The following is a 20,598-nucleotide window of genomic DNA, read 5'->3' on the forward strand; positions in this document are numbered from 1 at the left end:
CGATCCATCCATCCGTCCATTATCTGAACCGCTTATCTTGCTCTCAGGGTCGCGGGGATGCTGGAGCCTATTCCAGCAGTCATTGGGCGGCAGGCAGGGAGACACCCTGGACAGGCCGCCAGGCCATCACAGGGCCGACACACACACACACACACACACACACACACACACACACACACACACACACACACACACACACACACACACACACACACACACACATTCATACCTAGGGACAGTTTAGTATGGCCGATTCACCTGACGTGCATGTCTTTGGACTGTGGGAGGAAACCGGAGCCCCCGGAGGAAACCCACACAGACATGGGGAGAACATGCAAACTCCACACAGAGGACGACCCGGGATGACCCCCAAGGTTGGACTACCCCAGGGCTCGAGCCCAGGACCTTCTTGCTGTGAGCTGACCGCGTTAACCACTGCGCCACCACATATATATTAATACTAGTACAAATATTAATACTCAAACTACTACTAATAATAGTTTTACAACCAGAAATATCACTTATGCAGTCAACTTCATACAGAGGCCTATCCACACACACACACACACACACACACACAAAGACATATAACTCATGTTCTGAACATACCTGTAAAGGAGGTCTTGGTGATAGGTGGTGGGTTACACATGGGTGATCTCCTGGTGTTGGGGGGAACACAGAAACACACAATTACACATTTCCATTCCACACCAGCAAAATCAACCATCCTCCACTAGGCCCGTATCCAGACTCTCTACATCAGTCTCAGTAGCATGTAGCATTGTCCTTAGCCTTCCCTGATCACATCTCTCACTTCATGTTCAGGGAACACTATGGTGGAGGGCACACCTTTACAGAATCAACTGCTGTTGTTGTAGTACCCAATGAGAACAGCAGAGGGACAACCAAGCTAGATAGTGTGTTATCTGTCAACACAGGAGTGGTTGGCACAGCCTATCAATTAGGGCAGTAGTACAGACGGAGCGATAGTTGATGGCAAAACAAGGCTATTCCTCTTTCTTTTTTTTTTTACATAGTTTTTATTTCAATTTCAACAACTTATACAGCCAAATTCACAATTTTGCCTGCTGTTTTTTTCTTCTTCATTTTTTTCAGCTGTACCGATATGGTTCACAGATAATTTAACAAAAGGGAGTTAAAAAAGAAAGAAAGGAAAAACAAACCTTTACTTCAGCTTGAATTGTTAGTTGTAATGGTGGTATAAATTAAAGATGCAAATAATTACAAAAAAGGAAAGGAGGGGTCAGGGTCAGAGAGGGGAGTTGTGTATGAATGTGTGTAGTGGTATGGGTGTGTGTATATGCATAGACAGATAAGGTGAATTGAGAAGATAGAGACGCATGTATGATACAGAATGTATACAAGCGTCTAGAACACTTCACTGGCTCAATATAGCCATGGCCGGGCTCCACCTTTTAATAAATATATCTTTCTGAAGTCTCAAAGAGTATGTTATTTGTTCCATCTGATATATTTCCCATACTTTCTCAGTCCATAAATTGTATGTTGGGGGGGGTCAGGTTTTAACCACTTAATTGTAATGCATTTAATTGCTGCTGTTAACAAGGCTATTTCTGAAAGTAGAACACTGTAGTTCAGTGGCTGTGTCATTGATGATATTTAGGGTCCGCGAAGCGATAGTGCCGGATGCCAGCTACACGTATGTCGTCTTATTGCAGCCTCGTCGTGTTGGTTAATAAACCAGGCTATGAGTACTAACCCTGCGTCATTCATGAGAACACGAAACAAACACCATATTTTTATAGGAAATATACTAAAATATTGATAAATATCCTAAAAATATGCAGGTGGCTGGTGTGACAAGAGGGAGATGCAGAAGACAGGAAGAAATGGAAACGGGTGATCCGCTGTGGCGACCCCTAACGGGAGCAGCCTAAAGTAGCAGCAGTAGTAGTAATAGATACTAAAAACATACTAAAATATACCAATATCAGACATTAGCAGCTATGATCACTTAACAATAATATATAATCAATTTTACAATAATACCAATTCTAAATTCTTGCTGCCATAGTCACTGAAAGGGAGACATATTGCCTCTGACAACTTACTTGTTGGATGTTCTGTCTTGTTGCAAATTGGTTAATGCACCAAAATTGTTCCGTACAGTTCTCAAACTGGCAAGAACCTACATGGAAGATATACAGACAAAATAAAAAAAAAAAAAAAAAACCCACAAAAAATGTTTTTCAGTACTGGAGCACATATATCCTTATAAACTTACATGCAACATCAAAACACAGGAAAATGATTGGCACGAGCCCTTCCTTACCTGTGCAAATGGCGTTACAATCATATCGTCACCATGACTGGAAGACAGAGAGGGTAATATATAGTTAGACGTGGACGGATTGAGCAGACCTATGTTGACATTTTATAACACATCAGGGCTGTTTTTCTGAAAGGACAAATGGAGAAGGGTCATCACATCCGATTAGGATCAGATACAGCCTATCATCGTGACATCAGCAACCAGCTGAGACCCCATTGTCTGGACTCACTGACAATATCAGAATGCATCAATGGTTTGGCATCATTTAGGTTTTAACTATCAATTATGACAAAACAGGTGGACTGTTGTTGCTTGATTTACTGTTGGCCAAATCCCAGTTCAGCAAAGCTAAATTCCCAGAATGCAATTTGCCCTTTGGCAGTTTCTACCAATAAATTCCCACACTGGGGATGCTGTAAAACCTGCCTACGTTCCACATGGCTGTCTTTATGCACTTATGGCACATACTGACAATATTGCTAATGTATTCACTCGTCCCTACTATATAGTCTCCTTTCCCTTTCCTCTATACTCTGTTTGTATTTTTCTTTCCTTCTTTTCTCTTTCTTTCCTTTGCAATTTCTGTTTTCTTCTTCTCTCCTGTCAGCCGGCCAGTCACAGCTAGGTTAAGTGTCCATGTGTCTCTCGGCACTTTTCCAGGTTACACACACAAACAGTGTGTGTGACACAGTCAGCGAGTACACACTCAGTTCCTCTGCACCACAGCCCGGCCATGGACACACTTACTGGTGCATGCCCTATCCGGAGCTGACATCTCTGACACGAATGCACAAGGAGACAAAGCCTTGTCATGCGATCCCAAGAAGAAGAAGAAGAAGAAGAAGAAAAAAAGATGCAGGTGAAGGAGGAGGAGGAGGAGGGAAGAACGAGGCAAATTCTCCATCTCAGTACAGTTGTAAAAGTGTTAATTCCTGGCCTCTATCACTTTCATATTGTACGGCGGTCTACGACGACTGCTTCTACGTTAGTAATGTATTAGGTGGGAAAGGGCTTTGTAGACCCCGTGGGACACTCCAAATAACAGAATTCAAGTAAGTAATTCCCTTTGAGGCTTTCACGGTCACAATGCCTACTTCTCAAGAAAAAATTGTCGGCTTTCTGAAGCATTTCATGAAACGGAAATAAGGCTTTGGTATTTTCACGAGTTATTTTAGTCTCCATAATGAGGCTATGTTACTTAGACCTTCAAAGTGAATTGCTAGGAAAAGCAACTCCCTGCCAGGTCAAGCTTATTTATGGCCATTGTAACAAGCGCAATGACATTTTGTTTAGCAGCAGTCTGTGAAAGCCAATGTACAAATATACAATAGACATGCAGCGTAAATGTAAAATAAGTAAACGACGATAATCAAAAAAGGCATGTTAAAAAAGTGCAAACAGCACTACTGCTGCACAGACCATCTATATGTATGCCGCCACCTTTCATTTCACATAGTTAAGAAAACCTCTCATTTCAATTCCTTTACGCCATGAGATGAGATTTATTTTTTATACTTCATTTTTTCCATTGTATAAAGACATACCAAAGAAAACAAAATAGAAACAAAAAACAAAAACATAAAAAGGTCTGGATTGCAATGTTTCCACAAAGCCTATATATATATATATATATATATATATATATATATATATATATATATATTGCAACCCTGAGAGCAGGATAAGCGGTTTGGATAATGGATGGATGGATATTCAGTGTATCATTTATTCATCTAGCCGTTGACATGTAAACATCGGCAATTTCTCTCGACATTGTTCCTCTTGAGTTCTTATCCTGTGAATAGTGAATGCAATATAATTGAATGTAATATAATCATATCATATATTGCATTCAGTATTTTCAGCCATTCATCCTGCGTTGGTGGTTTTGCCTTGTACCCGCTTTTCGTAATGGCCTTTTTACAAGCTGCCAACAACATTTTCAACAAATATCTGTCTTCGCTTAACACAATATCACCTGTCATATTACCAAAGTACAGTACCATACATGACATAGTAGGTATATCATAGCCCAGGATTTCATTAATAACCATATGAACATTTTCCCAGAACTGTACAATCTCAGGGCAAAGCCAAAATACATGGAAATGGTCTACATTTATTGCCCCACATAGTCTCCAACATGGTTGTGCTATAGACAAGTAATTTTAGGTGCAATAAAGAATGTGAGTACATTCTTCCAAAAATGTTCTCCCCAGGTACGAGAGGATGTTGTGGACTGTTGTGTTGTCCAAATATGCAGCCATTCGTCTTCTGTGATATTCGCATCCAGTTCTTTTTCCCATTTCAGCTTTACATGTAATGTTGTTTCCTCGTCTCTCCATTAGGTGCTGATATAATGTAGATATTATTCTACATGTCTTTCAATTGTAAACACTAACTATGGTTCTAATTTTTCCATTTTCCTCTAAATTTACATTGTGCTTTATTTCTCTGTCATAAAATTCCCTTAACTGTAAATATCTGAAGAAGTCTTGGTTGTTTAGTGTACAGTTTTGTTTCAGTTCCTGGAAACTCATAACATTCCTATCCTTTATTATTGTACATAATGCTGTTATACCACTTGGACTCCATCGTTTGAACCTCTGGTCAAGAGTGCCTGGAATAAAACGTCTGTCATAGGCTGTCCATCGACGTAGTCCGAGTTTTTTCTCTAATCTATATTTTCGTACAAGACTAAACCACAATTCTAATGTAAATCCGGCGACAGCATCTCCCTGTTCGAGTAAATTCTTTGTGACTTCTCCGTCTCCAATGAGGCTTTGAATGTCCCTTCCTCGTACATATCTCTAGATTTTTCCAATGTGCTTCATAGTCCTTAGCACACCAGTTAACTACTAGTCTAATTTGCGCTGCATGAAAATAGTCTCTGAAGTTTGGCAATGCCATACCCCCGTATGTTTCCCAATTTGTAATGTTTTATATTTGACTACTGGCCTTTGACCTTGCTATATAAACCTTGAAATTACTTTATCTCAGGCTCTGAATAGTTTCACAGGGATCCGGATTGGTAGCGACTGAAATAACTAGAGGAGTCGTGGGAGTATATTCAGTTTTATGGTATCTATTCGCAAACTGAGGTCTAGTGGAAGGACAACCCACCTCTCAATATCATTCCTAAAATCCTGATCCACCTTGATATAGTTGGCTTTATATAGTTTATCTATTCCTCTTGTTATAATAACTCTGAGGTATGGCATTTTTTTGGAACTCCAATTCAAGTTATATTTTTGTTGTATAAATTTGAATGGGTAGCAATTCACTGTTAAAATCTGTGTTTTAGCCAAGTTCCATTTATATCCAGAGCGGAGGGCAAACATCTCAAGCTGGTTGAGTAATAGGAAGATATGTGTCAGGGTCCTAAATAACAGATCATGTCATCAGCAAATAGCCCATCATGTGTTCTTCATTCCCAACCTTTATTCCTTTAAGGTCTTTATTCTGTCTGATCGCTTGTGTCAGTGGCTCTATAAAAATTGTGAACAGGGTCAGCGAAAGACAACATCCCTGTCTGGTAGACCAGTCTAATGTTATACTATCGGTCAGGCTACCGTTTATTTTTATCCTTGCAGTTAGTTTTTGATAGAGTGTTTTAATGCATTGTATGACCTTGTCATCTAATGCAAATTTCTCAAGTACCTGATACAGAAATGTCCAGTTTACAGTGTCAAAAGCCTTTTCTGCATCAAGACGTGTTAAGGCTGCGCTGATATTTTTGTGTTTAACAGGTTCAATGAGATGAGATGAGATTCAGTTTAACTGAGATTCAATTAAACTGTAGTCTTTCAGTGATGTGATGTGATGCACAGTTGTCAGTGTAAATGGAGAAATGAAGATTCCTAAAAACTGTCATTTTAAAAGGTGGTAATCAGACAGGAGCGAGATCATGGATCAAAGCAGAAGGGAGGAAGTGTAGAATTACGGCAGGACATTGCTTTTCTTTTTTTCCCCTCTATTTGTCTGTCTATCAGACTGGATGGAGATGTTCTGCTTTCAGTCAATATCATTGTTTCCTGTAGCTGTGAGTGTAACTGGATAGCTTCCATAGAGTTGGGACTATGCTGTCAAAATACACAGGATATTTTCCATGAAAAAAAAAAAGCGTTTACGTCTATTGACCTCCTGTTTAGTGTGTGTACTACTATGGTTGAAAAATTATGGGAAAAGTAGAAGAGAAAGACAGAGGGGGAGAAGCGTTACAATTAAATACGATCCCCCACAGGGGAAATTGGTTTCCTGCAATACACTCCCTCAATCTATTCTGTTATCTTTATAAATACAATGGGAATAATAAAAAAAAAAAAAAACAGCAGCGACGATTAAAGACCCGCACTCAACTCTGAAACAGACTGAAATGTGCTTGTGGGTAACTTGTTATTGACTATCTTGGTTATGTTGAGGGACATGTCTAAGAATAGAGTCCTCTCTCAATGTGACACCTCGCAATCATCTGTCATGCAGACTTCCCACCACAGTCAGAAAGGCCCATGTAATGGCTTGGCTGGAGGGGACAACACACATCAAACCATCAACCAGATCCACTTGCCAAAAAAAAAAGAAAAAAAAAAGCTCAAAATATCAACCGAAGGGTCCCAAGGTACAGCTGGTAAACTTTTAGATTAGACTGCAGCAAGCAAAAGCAGAGCCGTCGAAAAAGAGATACAGAATAACAGAGAGAAAGGAATAAATGAGTTTAACCGTGCCATTAACTATGTTGAGAGAATAAAACCCATAAGACACACAGAAAAGTGGGATTTCCATGCTAACCTCTGCATCCCAACATTCACAAACCAGATCCAGACAAAATGTCAGTCACTTTCAATGCTACTTTTTTTTTTAAACTTCTCCCCAAGTTACATGACAGTAGATATTTTACAGAAAAAGGATGCATACCGGCTGCAGAGGGGTGCTGAGACATCATAGGTAAGTAAACAAAAGAGCTGCTGTACTTACATGTCGCTGGCGATGGAGGAGTTTCGGGACATGGACTTGGGTGACAGGTCATAGTCACTGTCAGAGCGGTACAGAAAGGACTCTCTCCGTTGGCTGTGGACAAAGTTGGCCTGCAGGATGAGGCCGGACCCCGGGCTGGCCATGGGATCCAGGGGGCTTCGCCCTGATGACGTGCCGTTGTCCACATCAAAACTATCGTGACAGAGCGAAAAGAGGAGAAAAGACCGAGGGAGGGAAAGTGAGAAAGAGATCAGAATCCGGAAAAAAATCCACACCCAAAAACGTTCCTATCAACCACACTGAGCAGATGTGGCTAACGACAAAGTCTACCTTTGAAGCCGATTCGGGACGGAGTTCGACTGTTTAGCCCACCTTCAAGCCTTAGATCAGCATTTAAAAACACGATCAACACTCGCCGCCGACTCTGAAAGTGTGACCAGCGATGCCGCGCCAAAGAACGAGGGCTCATTCGGTGCGATATCTCAGCGTGGTTTCGTTATCAAAACTATAACGGCATGGGACTTATCGGGGTAACTGCTGAGATGTCATTGGCCATCCTGTCAAATCTGACACCACTGGGTATGCTAACCTGTAACCGTCTGTTGCTGTCGTGCCAAGAAGCACGCAACAGTGTGTGGCCACTGGGAATACCTCTGCTCTGTGCCACCGACTCATGGGAGTCAAGCTGCTTCCACAACGGTGCCACCAATTCCCAACACGATGTTACAATGAGTTCCTTAGTGTCTCTGAGGTGATGGCCATCCCGAGTGATGACTAATGCCCGGGACATCGGCCTTATCACCACGGTTACCAGACAATCACATTATCCTTACTGGTGCACACGCTGAGGTCAGGGGGGATTCCTCACGGCGTGACGTCACACAGGAATCGCTACAAAGTTCGCTTTGTCACCTCCGTCACGCTCACGGTGGGTAACGGCCTTGGTATGAATCCCATGACGGCTACGATTGTGCTGGGACTGGACTTCATGCCGATGTCAACATTAGCCTTTTAATTTCCTGACGTGTGTGTGTGTGTGTGTGTGTGTGTGTGTGTGTGTGTGTGTGTGTATTTTGAGGCGATGTGTGTGTGTGTGTGTATTCTGAGGCGATGTGTGTGTGTGTATTCTGAGGCGATGTGTATGCCTCTGCATGTACATAGTCCGTTCTTAAAAGCAAGAGAACAGAGTGAGCTGAATACCCATGTTGTGTCAATCCTGTACAAGTTGTGCAAACTGTGTGTTTCTGAATGTCCGAGGTTTTCTAAGCGTTTGTGTGTGTGTGTGTGTATGTGTGTGTGCCCGTCAGTGTTTGCAAAAGTAACCCAAGTCTACATAGGACAAAATGTATGTACTGCCTGATCCTTGTACTTTTGCCTACCAATTGAAGGGTAACACAAACAACGAATGACAGCGGCAAGTGTACATACGCTTAAGTCACTTCACAGTTTAAAAGTGACTTAGAACCCCCCCCCCCATTCATATTTTTTCCTCTCTTTTGGGGAACGTGTCAACAATACCCCCCCCCCAAAAAAAAATAAATGCTGAACTACATGTCAGTGTCTCAATGTCTAGGTCCATAAAACAGGAGGCACTTAATGAAGTCATCATTTTTTTGAGACGAACGAGGCGCTAAAGCGGTAGTAATAATTATGTTGGTTTTTTTTGCAGTTGTTTTTTGTTTCGTTCCCCCAGGGCTGTATCACTGCAGCAGACCAGGGCTCAGCCTTACACACCCAGAGCTGCAACCATCTATTATGGATGGGGCCCCGAGTATCTGTCTCTCTCACACATCCTCTCCCTCTCTCTTTTGCACCCTTCTACCACTTTCTGACCGTTAACCCCTTATCTCTGCCCTCTCCTGGCTTCTCTATCTCGCACTTCTCTCTCCGTCTTGTACGACACACAAACACACAACCCCCCCCCCCCCCCGTAGATCTAATGCAGCCATACACTAGTGATGTTTTCACTCAGTTTTCGATGACTGAGCCGCCAACCGACGGCAAACCGTCCCATAAGACGATGTACATTAGACGCATGGGCTACTGGACAAACTGGGTGGACAACATCCCCGGGCTGGCATTCTTGGAGGGTAGGCAATGTGTTTTCTAAGTGACCGATGACAGCCAAGACTACTGCACTTAACCACAAGGCCAAGGAAGTTTGTTTTAAAGAAGGAATTTGTAAATTTAGATTTACAGAGTTTTACACAAGCAGAAACACATCATTGTTACTCCTCACTCCACCCCGACATGGAGCAAGAACAGCAGACATGGTCACTCATCCACATCTTCTACATTCACTCAAATTCCCAGCTCTGGCACAGAATGGCATACCTCTTGGATCCTTATCACGGCCTAAACAAGTACACAGGACATGCCTGACATATTTCCCACAACAATTAAATGTGTTAATGCTGAGCTATTTGTCCAGATATCTGTGGGTAACAGGAGCTAAGGGAGTCTGAACTTGGGTGGATAATGGGGTTGTGCGGCTCTCTGCCTGGAGACTGATGGACGGGCAAGAACATGTTCTCACACACACCAATTCCAGCAACTTCCCTCTCTCCATCATTTGCTCTTTGTCACAAACCAAACCAGTACCTTCTCAGAATCAGAAGTTAGAACCTGTTCATATGGTAAGTACATTTCCACACATCAAGAATTCAACGAGTTGCTCACATTGGACCGGCTCGCAGGTAGACATTAAAAAGAAGGCCTCCAAAATCATGTGATGTGACCTTCCTCCCCCTGGACTGCCACTTCACCACCTGCACAGCCAACCGGGCTGGCAAGACGACCCGTCCAACCCAGCCAACTACCTCTTTAGACTCGTGCCATCAGATGAATCATTGTTTCAGAGACAGTTTTCCCCCCACTGCCATAAGGACTCTCAGCTCCATCTGCTCCTAATGGATACCCCTTAATGACTACGCTACCGCTGTTATGCGAAGTCCACACGTATTTATTTACTGTACTTTCTAACTCACAAGCCCTAGTTGTGAGTATGCATTTATTGGATTATCTTTATTGGAGGAAGGTCAAAATAGACATAAGCACAACATGATTACACCACAAAAAACTTTCGCTACATCTTTTGAATTATTTCCCCATGTGCGCACCATTGTCAACTTCCTCTCAGCTTTTCGAAACAAGACACACTGGTGGTCAGACGGCGACTGAAAAATGCAAATACAATACAGCTGTACAGCAACAATTACAATTACGTATTCTTGGACAGGATGTGAAGCGTATAGGAATGCTCATAGTATGGCGTTCTGTTATAACGCCATAACACCACAATAACGACAACGAAAAAGTACGAAGACAGGCCAAGAAAAGGATCTGACACACATGCTTGTGGAACGTCACTGCCATGAACTGGCAGCAACTAAAAGACACAGGTTTTGCAAGACCATATATCAGTTTGACAGACTTTTACCAATTATTAAGAAGATCCAAGTAGTCCCAGGTATTACTGAAAGCACATTATTTCAAACCATGGAAGCCTTTTTTTTTTGGACCCCCCCCCCTTTCTCCCCAATTGTACTTGGCCAATTACCCCACTCTTCCAAGCCGTCCCGGTTGCTGCTCCACCCCCTCCTCTGCCAATCTGGGGAGGGCTGCAGACTACCACGTCTCCTCCGATACATGTGGAGTTGCCAGCGGCCTTCTTTTCACCTGACAGTGAGGAGTTTCACCAGGGGGACGTAATGCTTGGAATGATCACGCTGTTCTCCCCCCAGGAATAGCGACCAGGACGCATACCCGCATCCGGCTTCCCACCCACAGACATGGCCAATTGTGTCTGTAGGGACACCCGACCAAGCTGGCAGTAACACGGACATTCGACCTGGTGATCCCTGTATTGGTAGGCAACGGAATAGGCCGCTACACTAGACGCCCAGAAATCACATTATTTGAAACCACGGAAGCCTCTTAATCAAAATAATACTTTTAACTTATTGCGTCCAGTAATCTGTGTGTTTGGTTTCTGCACAAACAAACATTCATGGAGTCTTCTTTTTCTCCACATTGACTCACTATAAGTGTGCAGGTAGGCATTAACTGCAAAACATAAACCCGAGAAGAAAGAGACCTTTAAGGAACAAGACTGTCTCTCCAACTTCGCTCTTACTTTGCCCTACCTTGCTTTTCTATTTCTGCAGTTGGTATTTGATTAACAGCATGCTAGTCAGGCACGCTAAGCAACGCCCACTAATGCCCCCAACCCCAACATGTCAAGTGAGTGATGAACAATATTCTCCATCTGTCCACCAGACTGTGGTTGTGAAAACAAGGAATACACACACACACACACACACACACGCTACTCATTACAATTAAAAGGTCACCCGAGTCCCCAGTTGTTATGTGTAAAGAGCCAGTTCCCTCTCCCCCCAGAACAGGCACCAAATATTTTTGTACTCGTGCTCTTTTTCAACTTATTTTTAGCTGTTGGTTTTCATCAGTGTATATCTTATACTGTGTTTGCTGTTTGTTTATGCCTGTTTGGTGAAGCCGCAACCCTTACTTCATTTTTGCCATGTGCCTGCACATTGTTTTTAATGACAATAAACTGAATTGAATTGAACTGAACTGAATCGAATAGATGTGTTAGTGAGAGGGAGTGAGAGAGACACTGGAGATAAAGGGAATAGTGTTTAAACATGACACCCAACACAACATACATTATGCGGCTGATGCTTTATCATACACTTACTGACGTCACAGCTCACGCTGATCTTAGCCCATCCTTTTGACACGTAACCCCGCTCCCACATGTGCATCAGCAGCAAAGCAGCTCCCTGCATACCTTAGACAAACATGGGGCTACACACAAACACACCCTCTTTAGAAATCAAAGATCACATTCGCAACAGGCTAACGGTGGTATTGCATCAGCATTGACGTCACAGGTGGGAACGCCTGGCTTATTTTCTACTCTGACACCGAGGGGAAGCCTTTAATGAGTAAGCACAAGCAAGAATGAGCAAAAGCGCAACTCCTCGATGACGCTAAGGTGAGCCTCAACAGAGAAACACATCAAACCGCTACCGACAGGAAAGGACAAGAAAGGGAGGTGGTGGAAATACCTTACAGAAACATACACTGATGAGCCAAAACATTATAACCACTAACAGGTGAACCGAGTAACAGTGATCCCCTTCAAATAAGGGCACATGTCAAGGTCTGGGTAGGTTGGATGGTAAGTGAACAATCAGTTCTTGTAGTCAAAGTGTTGGACAGAGGAGAAATGAGAAGAAAAGACACTTAATGTGTCATTGTAAGAAAGCATACAACGAAATTCATCCTCTGCATTTAACCCATCCTGTGGTATAGGAGAAGTGTAGCTGCCCGCGGACCAACTCCAGTTCTTCTTCCGATTGCCTCGGTCAGGGGCACAGGGAGGAGGATTAACCCTAGCATACATGTCTTTGATGGTGGCAGGGAACTGGAGCACCTGGCGGAAACCCATGCAGACACGGGGAGAACATGCAAACGCCACACAGAAACGACCTGGGATGGCCTAGGGTTCAAGCGCAGGGCCTCCTGCTGTGAGGCAACAGTGCTAACCACTGGGCCACCGTACCGCCCACTCAAGGCAGGAGTAAAGACCTGAGCAACTTTGACAAGGGCCAAATTGTTATGGCCAGGGAACTGGATGAGAGCATCTCTGAAACGGCAAGGCTTGTGGGGTGCTCCGGGTCAGCAGTGGTGGGGGCACTTACCTCCTACTTAAACATCATTGCAAACCAGGTACACTCCTTCATGGCAACGGTATTCCCTGATGGCAGTGGCCTTTTTCAGCAGGATAATGTGCCCTGCCACACTGCACACATTGTTCAGGAATGGTTTGAGGAACATGATGTTCAAGGTGTTGCCCTGGCCTCCAAATTCTCCAGATCTCAATCTGATTGAGCATCTGTGGGATGTGTTGGACCGACAAGTCCGACCCATGGAGATCTCCACCTCACAACTTAAGAGGCCTTGAAGGATCTGCTGCTAATGTCTTGGTGCCAAATACCAGAGGACACCTTCAGGGGTCTTGTAGAGTCCATGCCTTGGTGGTTGAGAGCTGTTTTGGCGGTACGCAGAGGACAACTAAGATATTAGGCAGGTGGCCATAATATTTTGGCTGAAACAAAAAGGAAACTGGACCCAAGAAGGGAGCGATATGGGGCCAAGATACCATTGGCTAATAAGGAGGCATTTGCTAAACAAATTCTAGACTGTATACAGAAAGCTTTTTGGCTGTTAGCAGTGATATTCAGCAGATGGGGTTTGTGCAAAGGCTTCAGAGTCCTTGTATGGAGAAGCCATGTATGTCTTCAACCCTTTTTCAGTCACCTAAAGTGTCAAACAAGAGTTGTCATGTCCAGGTTTGCACAACATCAGTAGTAAAACTGCATTCCAGTTTAGCTTTTTTTTTCCAAAGGTAGAGTTGAGCTGAAAGATTTTACTTTCACTATACTGCAAACAAGTAATCTGTTCTTAAGGCCTAAACAATTCAAGCAATCAACTTTGAGAAAGAAAGTAACTTTGCCAAAAATTTTTACCTCAGCGTTTGGGGCAGCTGTACAATCAGGACTCTGGGTCATGGGGTTAAACTCAAAACATCACCATTTAATTCTGAGGAAAAATACAGCCCAAATTAACAGCAAACCACTCCCAAGCAGGGCGTTGAAGTAAGCTAAATGAAATGCTGTGGACTCATAATGAGTACGTGGCGAGGTTAACCGATCCACAAACATACGCAAGTCCGAAGGAACACCGTTTCCGACGACATCCGCGAGACAAGAGTATCCCTGAAGGAGTTTTAGCTTTAGCTTTAATTTGGGGATTGTGAATTCACAGCTTGAGAAGAAGGGCACGGCAGGTTCACGACCTGTAACTTTAGACCTCTAGGACAAGCCTGGGTCAAACAACGAGGACTCTCTCGACAGCACTGCTCAACTTTCTCTCTCTCTCTCTCTCTCTCTCTCTCTCTCTCTCTCTCTTTATCACACCTGCCTCACTCTACCTCCCTGCCCCCGGTCTCTCTAGGCTGGTGTCTCTCTCATTCACAGTGACGCACACACACACACTGCAGAGCACAGATCAATGACTCGTTCACTCTCAGCCCTGGGCTGTTTGAGCACTTATGACATGTCCACCTGTCATGGACGCCCCTGAGGAGACTTGTGTAGTAAGAGGTCGGACAGTAACGTCTTTGGTAAATAATAATGCACTTGAGGAAAAACAGGCCAACCAACATTGTTTCCCCACAATCAGTGATGGGGGGGGGACCCCCCAACAAAACCTGCCATGCCTGCTCGAGAAAAATGTCCAACGAAAGCAAAACCGCTGTCTTCCTTCTTGTCCCAGTCCAAACTTTGGGGGGGGGGGGGGGGGGTTTCCATATTTCAAAGTAGCGTTTCAATTTTCATCTAAATGACAACAGCTGCGGTGTTGAGTTTGCACAGCAATTTAAACTGGGTCAGAAACAGGGACAAACGTGGGACGGAAATGCCAAAGTTATCAAAGAGAGATGCTTCTTTTTGATTTAAAGAGTTTTTTTTTTTTTTTTTTTTAAGTGTTATTTTGGAGGGGAGGCCACAGTGATGGCTGTGTTTGCCAGGTATGGATCAGAGTGTCACTGAGTGTTAAGGCAGATGGGGGAAGATGACACTGGATTTATTTTAGACAGCCGTGGGGACAAAGAAGGGAGCAGGCAGAGGAGAACTCACAAGTGTGTGTGTGTGTGTGTGTGTGTGTGTGTGTGTGTGTGTGTGTGTGTGTGTGTGTGTGGTGTTACATTATGTCTCTATATTTGTCACAATATTCATATAATCTTGTGTACATAAGCCCGGGTGGTTTGCATGTGGGTGCAAGCATGTCTGTATGCACGAGTTTGTGTGTGCGCATGTTTGTGTGTGTGTGTGTGTGTGCGCATGTGTGAGAGAGGAGAGTGCATGTTGCCAGTGTGAACGTGCTAACCTTGATCTTATTCTAGAGGCAAAACAAAACAAAACAAAAGAGAACAAAACAAAAGAGAACAAAACCAAGAGAGACAGCGAGAGGGGAGAAGAGACGGGTGACATTTGCAATGTTACATTAGGTACACAAAACTAGTGCTGGTTTGGTGACAAACAGAATGTCACAGGGCAGTGACGTCTCACTTTACACACACACACACACACACACACACGGACACACACACACAAAGGATTGAAAAGTTGTTAAAAAGTTGTTGAATCAGTTTGTAAAGATGACGCTTTGTATTTTCCCTTCCAGAGGACTATCAAAACCCTTTAACACCGCCGCGTCATTTCCAAAGCTAAAGCTCAACCCCGCCATGGACACCCTTGGGCACAATTACTTGCGGGGAACAATTTCTTTTACGAGTCCACAGGTAAAACTAGGATTTTCAATTAGGCAGTTTAACGGCGCACTATGAGATCCCGGGCACCGAAACCACCAGATACATCGCCGCTTCAAGTTCCCGCAGGGTCGTGTCCTTGACAGATACGAACAGTAATTTGATTATCAAAAGGGCGTTAACTAATGTAACGCAGCCTGGAGAGGGATTCCATGTGTATAGAGCAGACAGAGAACGGAGACTATCCAGAGGCAGGCGGCAGCCACGGCACAGCGGTGTTGGGATAAGGGACTGCCCGCTGGCTGATAACGAGTACACGTTTTCCCCTTCTGGCTCATACACGTACACAGCCCTTGTGGGACAGACGTGACAGATGCATGCACACATGCATACCAAGACTACTCTACATAAACACAGCCTTCCTTTTCTCTCTCACCCCCTCCCCCCTCCCCCCTCTCGATATCTCTCTTTCCCCTTCTCTCTCCGAGGTGTTTTTCTCCCCTTTCCTCTCAGGTGTGAGCGAAGTGGATCCCTTATTATTGTCAGGGCGCCGCTTTCCGTGCTCGCCGCGATTCAGGTTAATCAGCCGAGCGTGAGACACACAAAAGAGGTCGCCATGGCAATGCACCAACATCTCCTCGGTTCACAGGGGTCAAAGCATTAAAGAGCAAACCCAACTGTTTCTGCACAGATCGAGGAGCACGCTCTGTCCATCCGTTCTCCGCCCGATTCGTTATCTCAGGCATTTTGTCTGGATCACCGAAGGTCACACTTGTGGGGGGAAAAATATATATATCAGAAAACCTGCAGGCTGGAGAACCCGTAACCCTTCGTGTATTTCCAGCCTGCCAGAAATGCCCAAGCGTGTGATCTGACAAAGACCAGATGCACACACTGACTTGAGCCCCGATCCACTTCAAAGCGGCACACATTCCCCACTCCTCCATCTCACCGTACCGCCACTCCTAGTTTTCAAGAGTGTAAAAGGTGTCAGGGGTGGTGCTGACAAGACTTACCCTGCATCACTTCATCCCTCTCTGCTTGGCTCCATTTACTCGGACTACATAAGTAGGTGGATGCTAAAACCTCTGTGTATGCAAACTTTATTTACAGAGGTGGGGTTCAGGACAACATCCTAGACCAAGTCCCAGTCCTTTTTTTTTTTGGATTTTCCACCCTTTTTCTCCCCCAATTGTATCTGGAAATTTACCCCACTCTTCCGCCCCGTGTCGGTCGCTGCTCCACCCTCTCTGCCAATCCAGGGAGGGCTGCAGACTACCACATGCCTCCTCCGATACATGTGGAGTCGCCAGCCGCTTCTTTTCACCTGACAGTGAGGAAATTCGCCAGGGGGGGGACACAGCACACGGGAGGATCACGCTATTCCCCCCAGTTCCCCCTCCCCCCCGAACAGGCGTCCCGGCCTACCAGAGGAGGCGCTAGTGCAGCGACCAGGACACATAGACACATCCGGCTTCCCACCTGCAGACACGGCCAACTGCGTCTGTGGGGGCGCCGATCAAGCCGGAGGTAACGCGGGGATTCGAACTGGAGACCCCCATGTTGGCAGGCAACGCAATAGACCGCCATGCTACCCGGACGCCTTGACCAAGGCCCAGTCTGAAACACACATATGCTCAAACATGGATAAGCATGAGCATCACACACACATACACACACACACACACACACACACACACACACACACACACACACACACAGATACACAAATATGCTCACATACACAGACCCTTGTGTGTGCACAACGTAAAGGCCAAACAGGCACACACACACAGACTCGGTCACAAAGGTGGAAACATTGTGTGTGTCTAGCATGTTTGTCTTGCTAAGGATAGTAGACACTGATGACAAAAGACAACCACCAACCTAAAGCGACACCCTCGGCTCCGGTTACATCACATATGACCATAGAAAAGCACACACACCCCCAAACAAAGGTGGAACTGAGTGTTGTCTGCATAGCTATCCACACCAGGTCCTACACTGGAAACATGAGTCATAATATAATCACTAAGTGTGCTTATGCACAAACACAGTGTTCATAGGTCACCGGTTGCTAATAACACAAATAAATGAGAAGAAGAGTAAAGACAAAACAGTACAACAAGCTTGAGCGATCAGTAAATGCAGAAGAGCGATGGACAAATGGACGTGGCTGAATGCTTTATCTCGCTGATGGTTCGTCTTGGTTGACCTCCAGGAGTCTCATACTAAGCTAATGGTGCCAACTCGTTAAGTGTTGAGAGAGAAATACTACACAGCCACTTCAAATGCTAAAAAAAGTAGGGGTGTTTCCTGATTGTCCCCAGAAAGGTTTCAACGCCGTGACTTCAACAGTGTCTCAAACCGTATCGCGCATAAATCATATCGTGCCGTTCTGCTGTACTGGTAGCAAATCAACAGCGGGGGCTCTCATTTCGGCACAAGTTTAATTCCCTGCCGGGGTTACAGGGAAGAATAATGAACTGACAATGTGACAACCCAGCAAGGGGGTCTGACAGGGTTCAAACATCCCCCAGCACAATGTGTATTTTCTCTGGGTTATTCGCTCCGTTACAGAGTTGCCCCAGAGTAACATGGGGGGGGGGTATCTGTGAAAATAAACTTTGAGTGTTAAAAGCAAAAGGGCAGATCCAGTTTCTTAGCAGCCGATGAGTGCTGACAGCACAAGGACAAGCTGAGGCAGGAGGGGCGGGGAGGGGACAGGAGAGGGGAAGGCAGGGCGATATACGCCCCTGGCCCTGCTCTCTATACAGACACATAACATTTTCACTTCACACCACATGCAGACGGGAGGATGCACAGGCTAATGACATGACATTCCTCATTGAATGACGGTCCGTGCACAGTTTAACGACCTTTTCTGTCCGCATCCCTTCGACTACTCTGAACTGACAGCGAGTTGCAATAAAGCCGCGTCAAACGAGAGACACAATGGTGTCCCGACAAATGCAACACAACAAATGACATGTCTTTTTTTTTTTTACACAGCATACTTATGATAAAGCGTGCTGAAACGGGTGGGTGGGGGGGAGGAGGCAGAGGCAACAGCAGCCTAATCTAATAAATCCACATGCTTGAAAAGACAACTGCAGGAATCTATGTTAACTGTGAATTGAAACTAAGTTATCTGCAGGGTACAGAGTTCTTTATCTGAATTTGGGGAGGGGAGCCGGGGGGGTGGGGGTGATTAAGGAACTGGATGAGACCGTGATGGAGTTCGGATACACACAAGGCATTTCACAGAGCTGGACGGGGAGGGAAGAAGGAAGAGTGCTGCAATAGGTATGGGAGGGTGAGTGACTGCAGCACAGATGGATAAGAGCCACTGTCAGATCAACAAATGGAGAGAGCGAGAGAGAGCGACAGCGAGAGAGATTGAGAGAGAGAGAGAGAGAGAGAGAGAGAGAGAGAGAGAGAGAGAGAGAGAGAGAGAGAGAGGGCATTAAGACAGACATGGCCTTGGTAAGCAGTAAAAGTCGTCTGTCCAGTTACCTTAATCCCTCGGTGCATCGCAGAGAGCTGGTGGAGCGCGACCGAGGCTTTAAAATGATACTCATGATGTGGCAGCTGCTCCCACATGCAAACATGGGGTGCACGCACACGCGCGCCCCCCTTATGATCACAGCTGATTGCAGCCCTCCCCGGTGCGAGGCGATCCAGTATGGGCTTTGACCCCCAGTTTCCACTACTTCCCTTGAGCGGTAGTCCAGAAAAAGATCCCTCCAATCCAGCCGGTTGAGTGTGACAGCAAATTCAAACAGATAAAGACTCCTGTCTGGTGCCTCGGTCCCCACTGCTGCTCCCCTATGAACTGGGATGGTATGTTTACTCCCACGTGTCAGTCTACCGTCCCTTTCCTCCTCTTTCTTTCTCTCTGTCACTCTCTCTGTCACTCTCTCTCACACGTACACACTTGCGCTTGTCTTGCTTGCCAGGTCAGTAAATGATCTTCCTCTTCCCTAATCCACCAGGCACTCTCTCTCCGGCTTCACTCGCGCCACTCTCTCTTTTGAGATACCGTCCTTTTTCCCTTAGTGGTGAAAATAAGATCTCCTCCTCAACCCTGGCTTCTCTCCCCCTCCCTAGGTCTTTCTCTTTTGCCGTCTACCTTTGTCTTTCAGTTACACCAACTCTGCTTCTCTCTCTCTCTCTCTCTCTCTCTCTCTCTCTCTCTCTCTCTCTCTCTCTCTCTCTCTCTCTCTCTCTCTCTCTCTCTCTCGCTCTCGCTCTCTCTCTCTCTCTCTCTCTCTCCCTCCCTCTCTCACAAACACACTTTTTTTCCTCCCTCCTTTTCTCCAGCCAGCCTTAGGACGTCTCAAATGGGTGGAGTTGTTTTGGTTGTAGTAAGTCCTTCAAGGGCGGGACTTGTATCTCCTAGTAATCTGAGCAATTGTCTCAAATATCAGTCAGCTGGCTGCTACGGTAACTCAACACCAACAGTTGAGGCGCACCATTGTGTTGGAGGGAATACACAAAGATAGTGTGCGACTATCACCCTGTGTGATTCCTCTGAACAGGACAATGAAGACCTCCAAATACCTTGCAAGACATAACATGGACTTAGCAGGTGAAATGTGGGGAAGGGAGCTGAGAGAGTCATGACAAATGTGTAAAAAGAGAGAGAGACAGAGAGCGGGAGAGAGCGGGAGAGAGAGAGAGAGAGAGCGAAGGGAGAGAGAGAGAGAGAGAGAGAGAGAGAGAGAGAGAGAGAGAGAGAGAGAGAGAGAGAGAGAGAGAGAGAGAGAGAGCGAAGGGAGAGAGAGAGGGAGAGAGAGAGAGAGAGAGAGAGAGAGAGGGAGAGAGAGAGAGAGAGACAGAGACAGAGAGCGGGAGAGAGAGAGGGAGAGAGGGAGAGAGAGAGAGAGAGACAGAGAGACAGAGAGAGGGACAGAGAGAGAGAGAGAGAGAGGCAGAGAGAGGGACAGGA

General features: G+C 45.2%; 1 protein-coding gene across 1 annotated transcript in view; it reads right to left on the reverse strand.

Moving 5' to 3' along the window:
• The window catches only part of pde4d (phosphodiesterase 4D, cAMP-specific), a 164,305-nt gene that overhangs the window by 20,821 nt on the left and 122,886 nt on the right, over positions 1-20,598 (reverse strand). The window contains 4 exon segments of the mRNA XM_056280694.1: positions 610-659; positions 2,094-2,170; positions 2,315-2,351; positions 7,289-7,480. Coding sequence (XP_056136669.1) covers positions 610-659; positions 2,094-2,170; positions 2,315-2,351; positions 7,289-7,480 — 356 coding nt within the window.

This window comes from Lampris incognitus, chromosome 1 (genome assembly GCF_029633865.1).
Source record: "Lampris incognitus isolate fLamInc1 chromosome 1, fLamInc1.hap2, whole genome shotgun sequence".
In the NCBI taxonomy this organism is placed as follows: domain Eukaryota; kingdom Metazoa; phylum Chordata; class Actinopteri; order Lampriformes; family Lampridae; genus Lampris; species Lampris incognitus.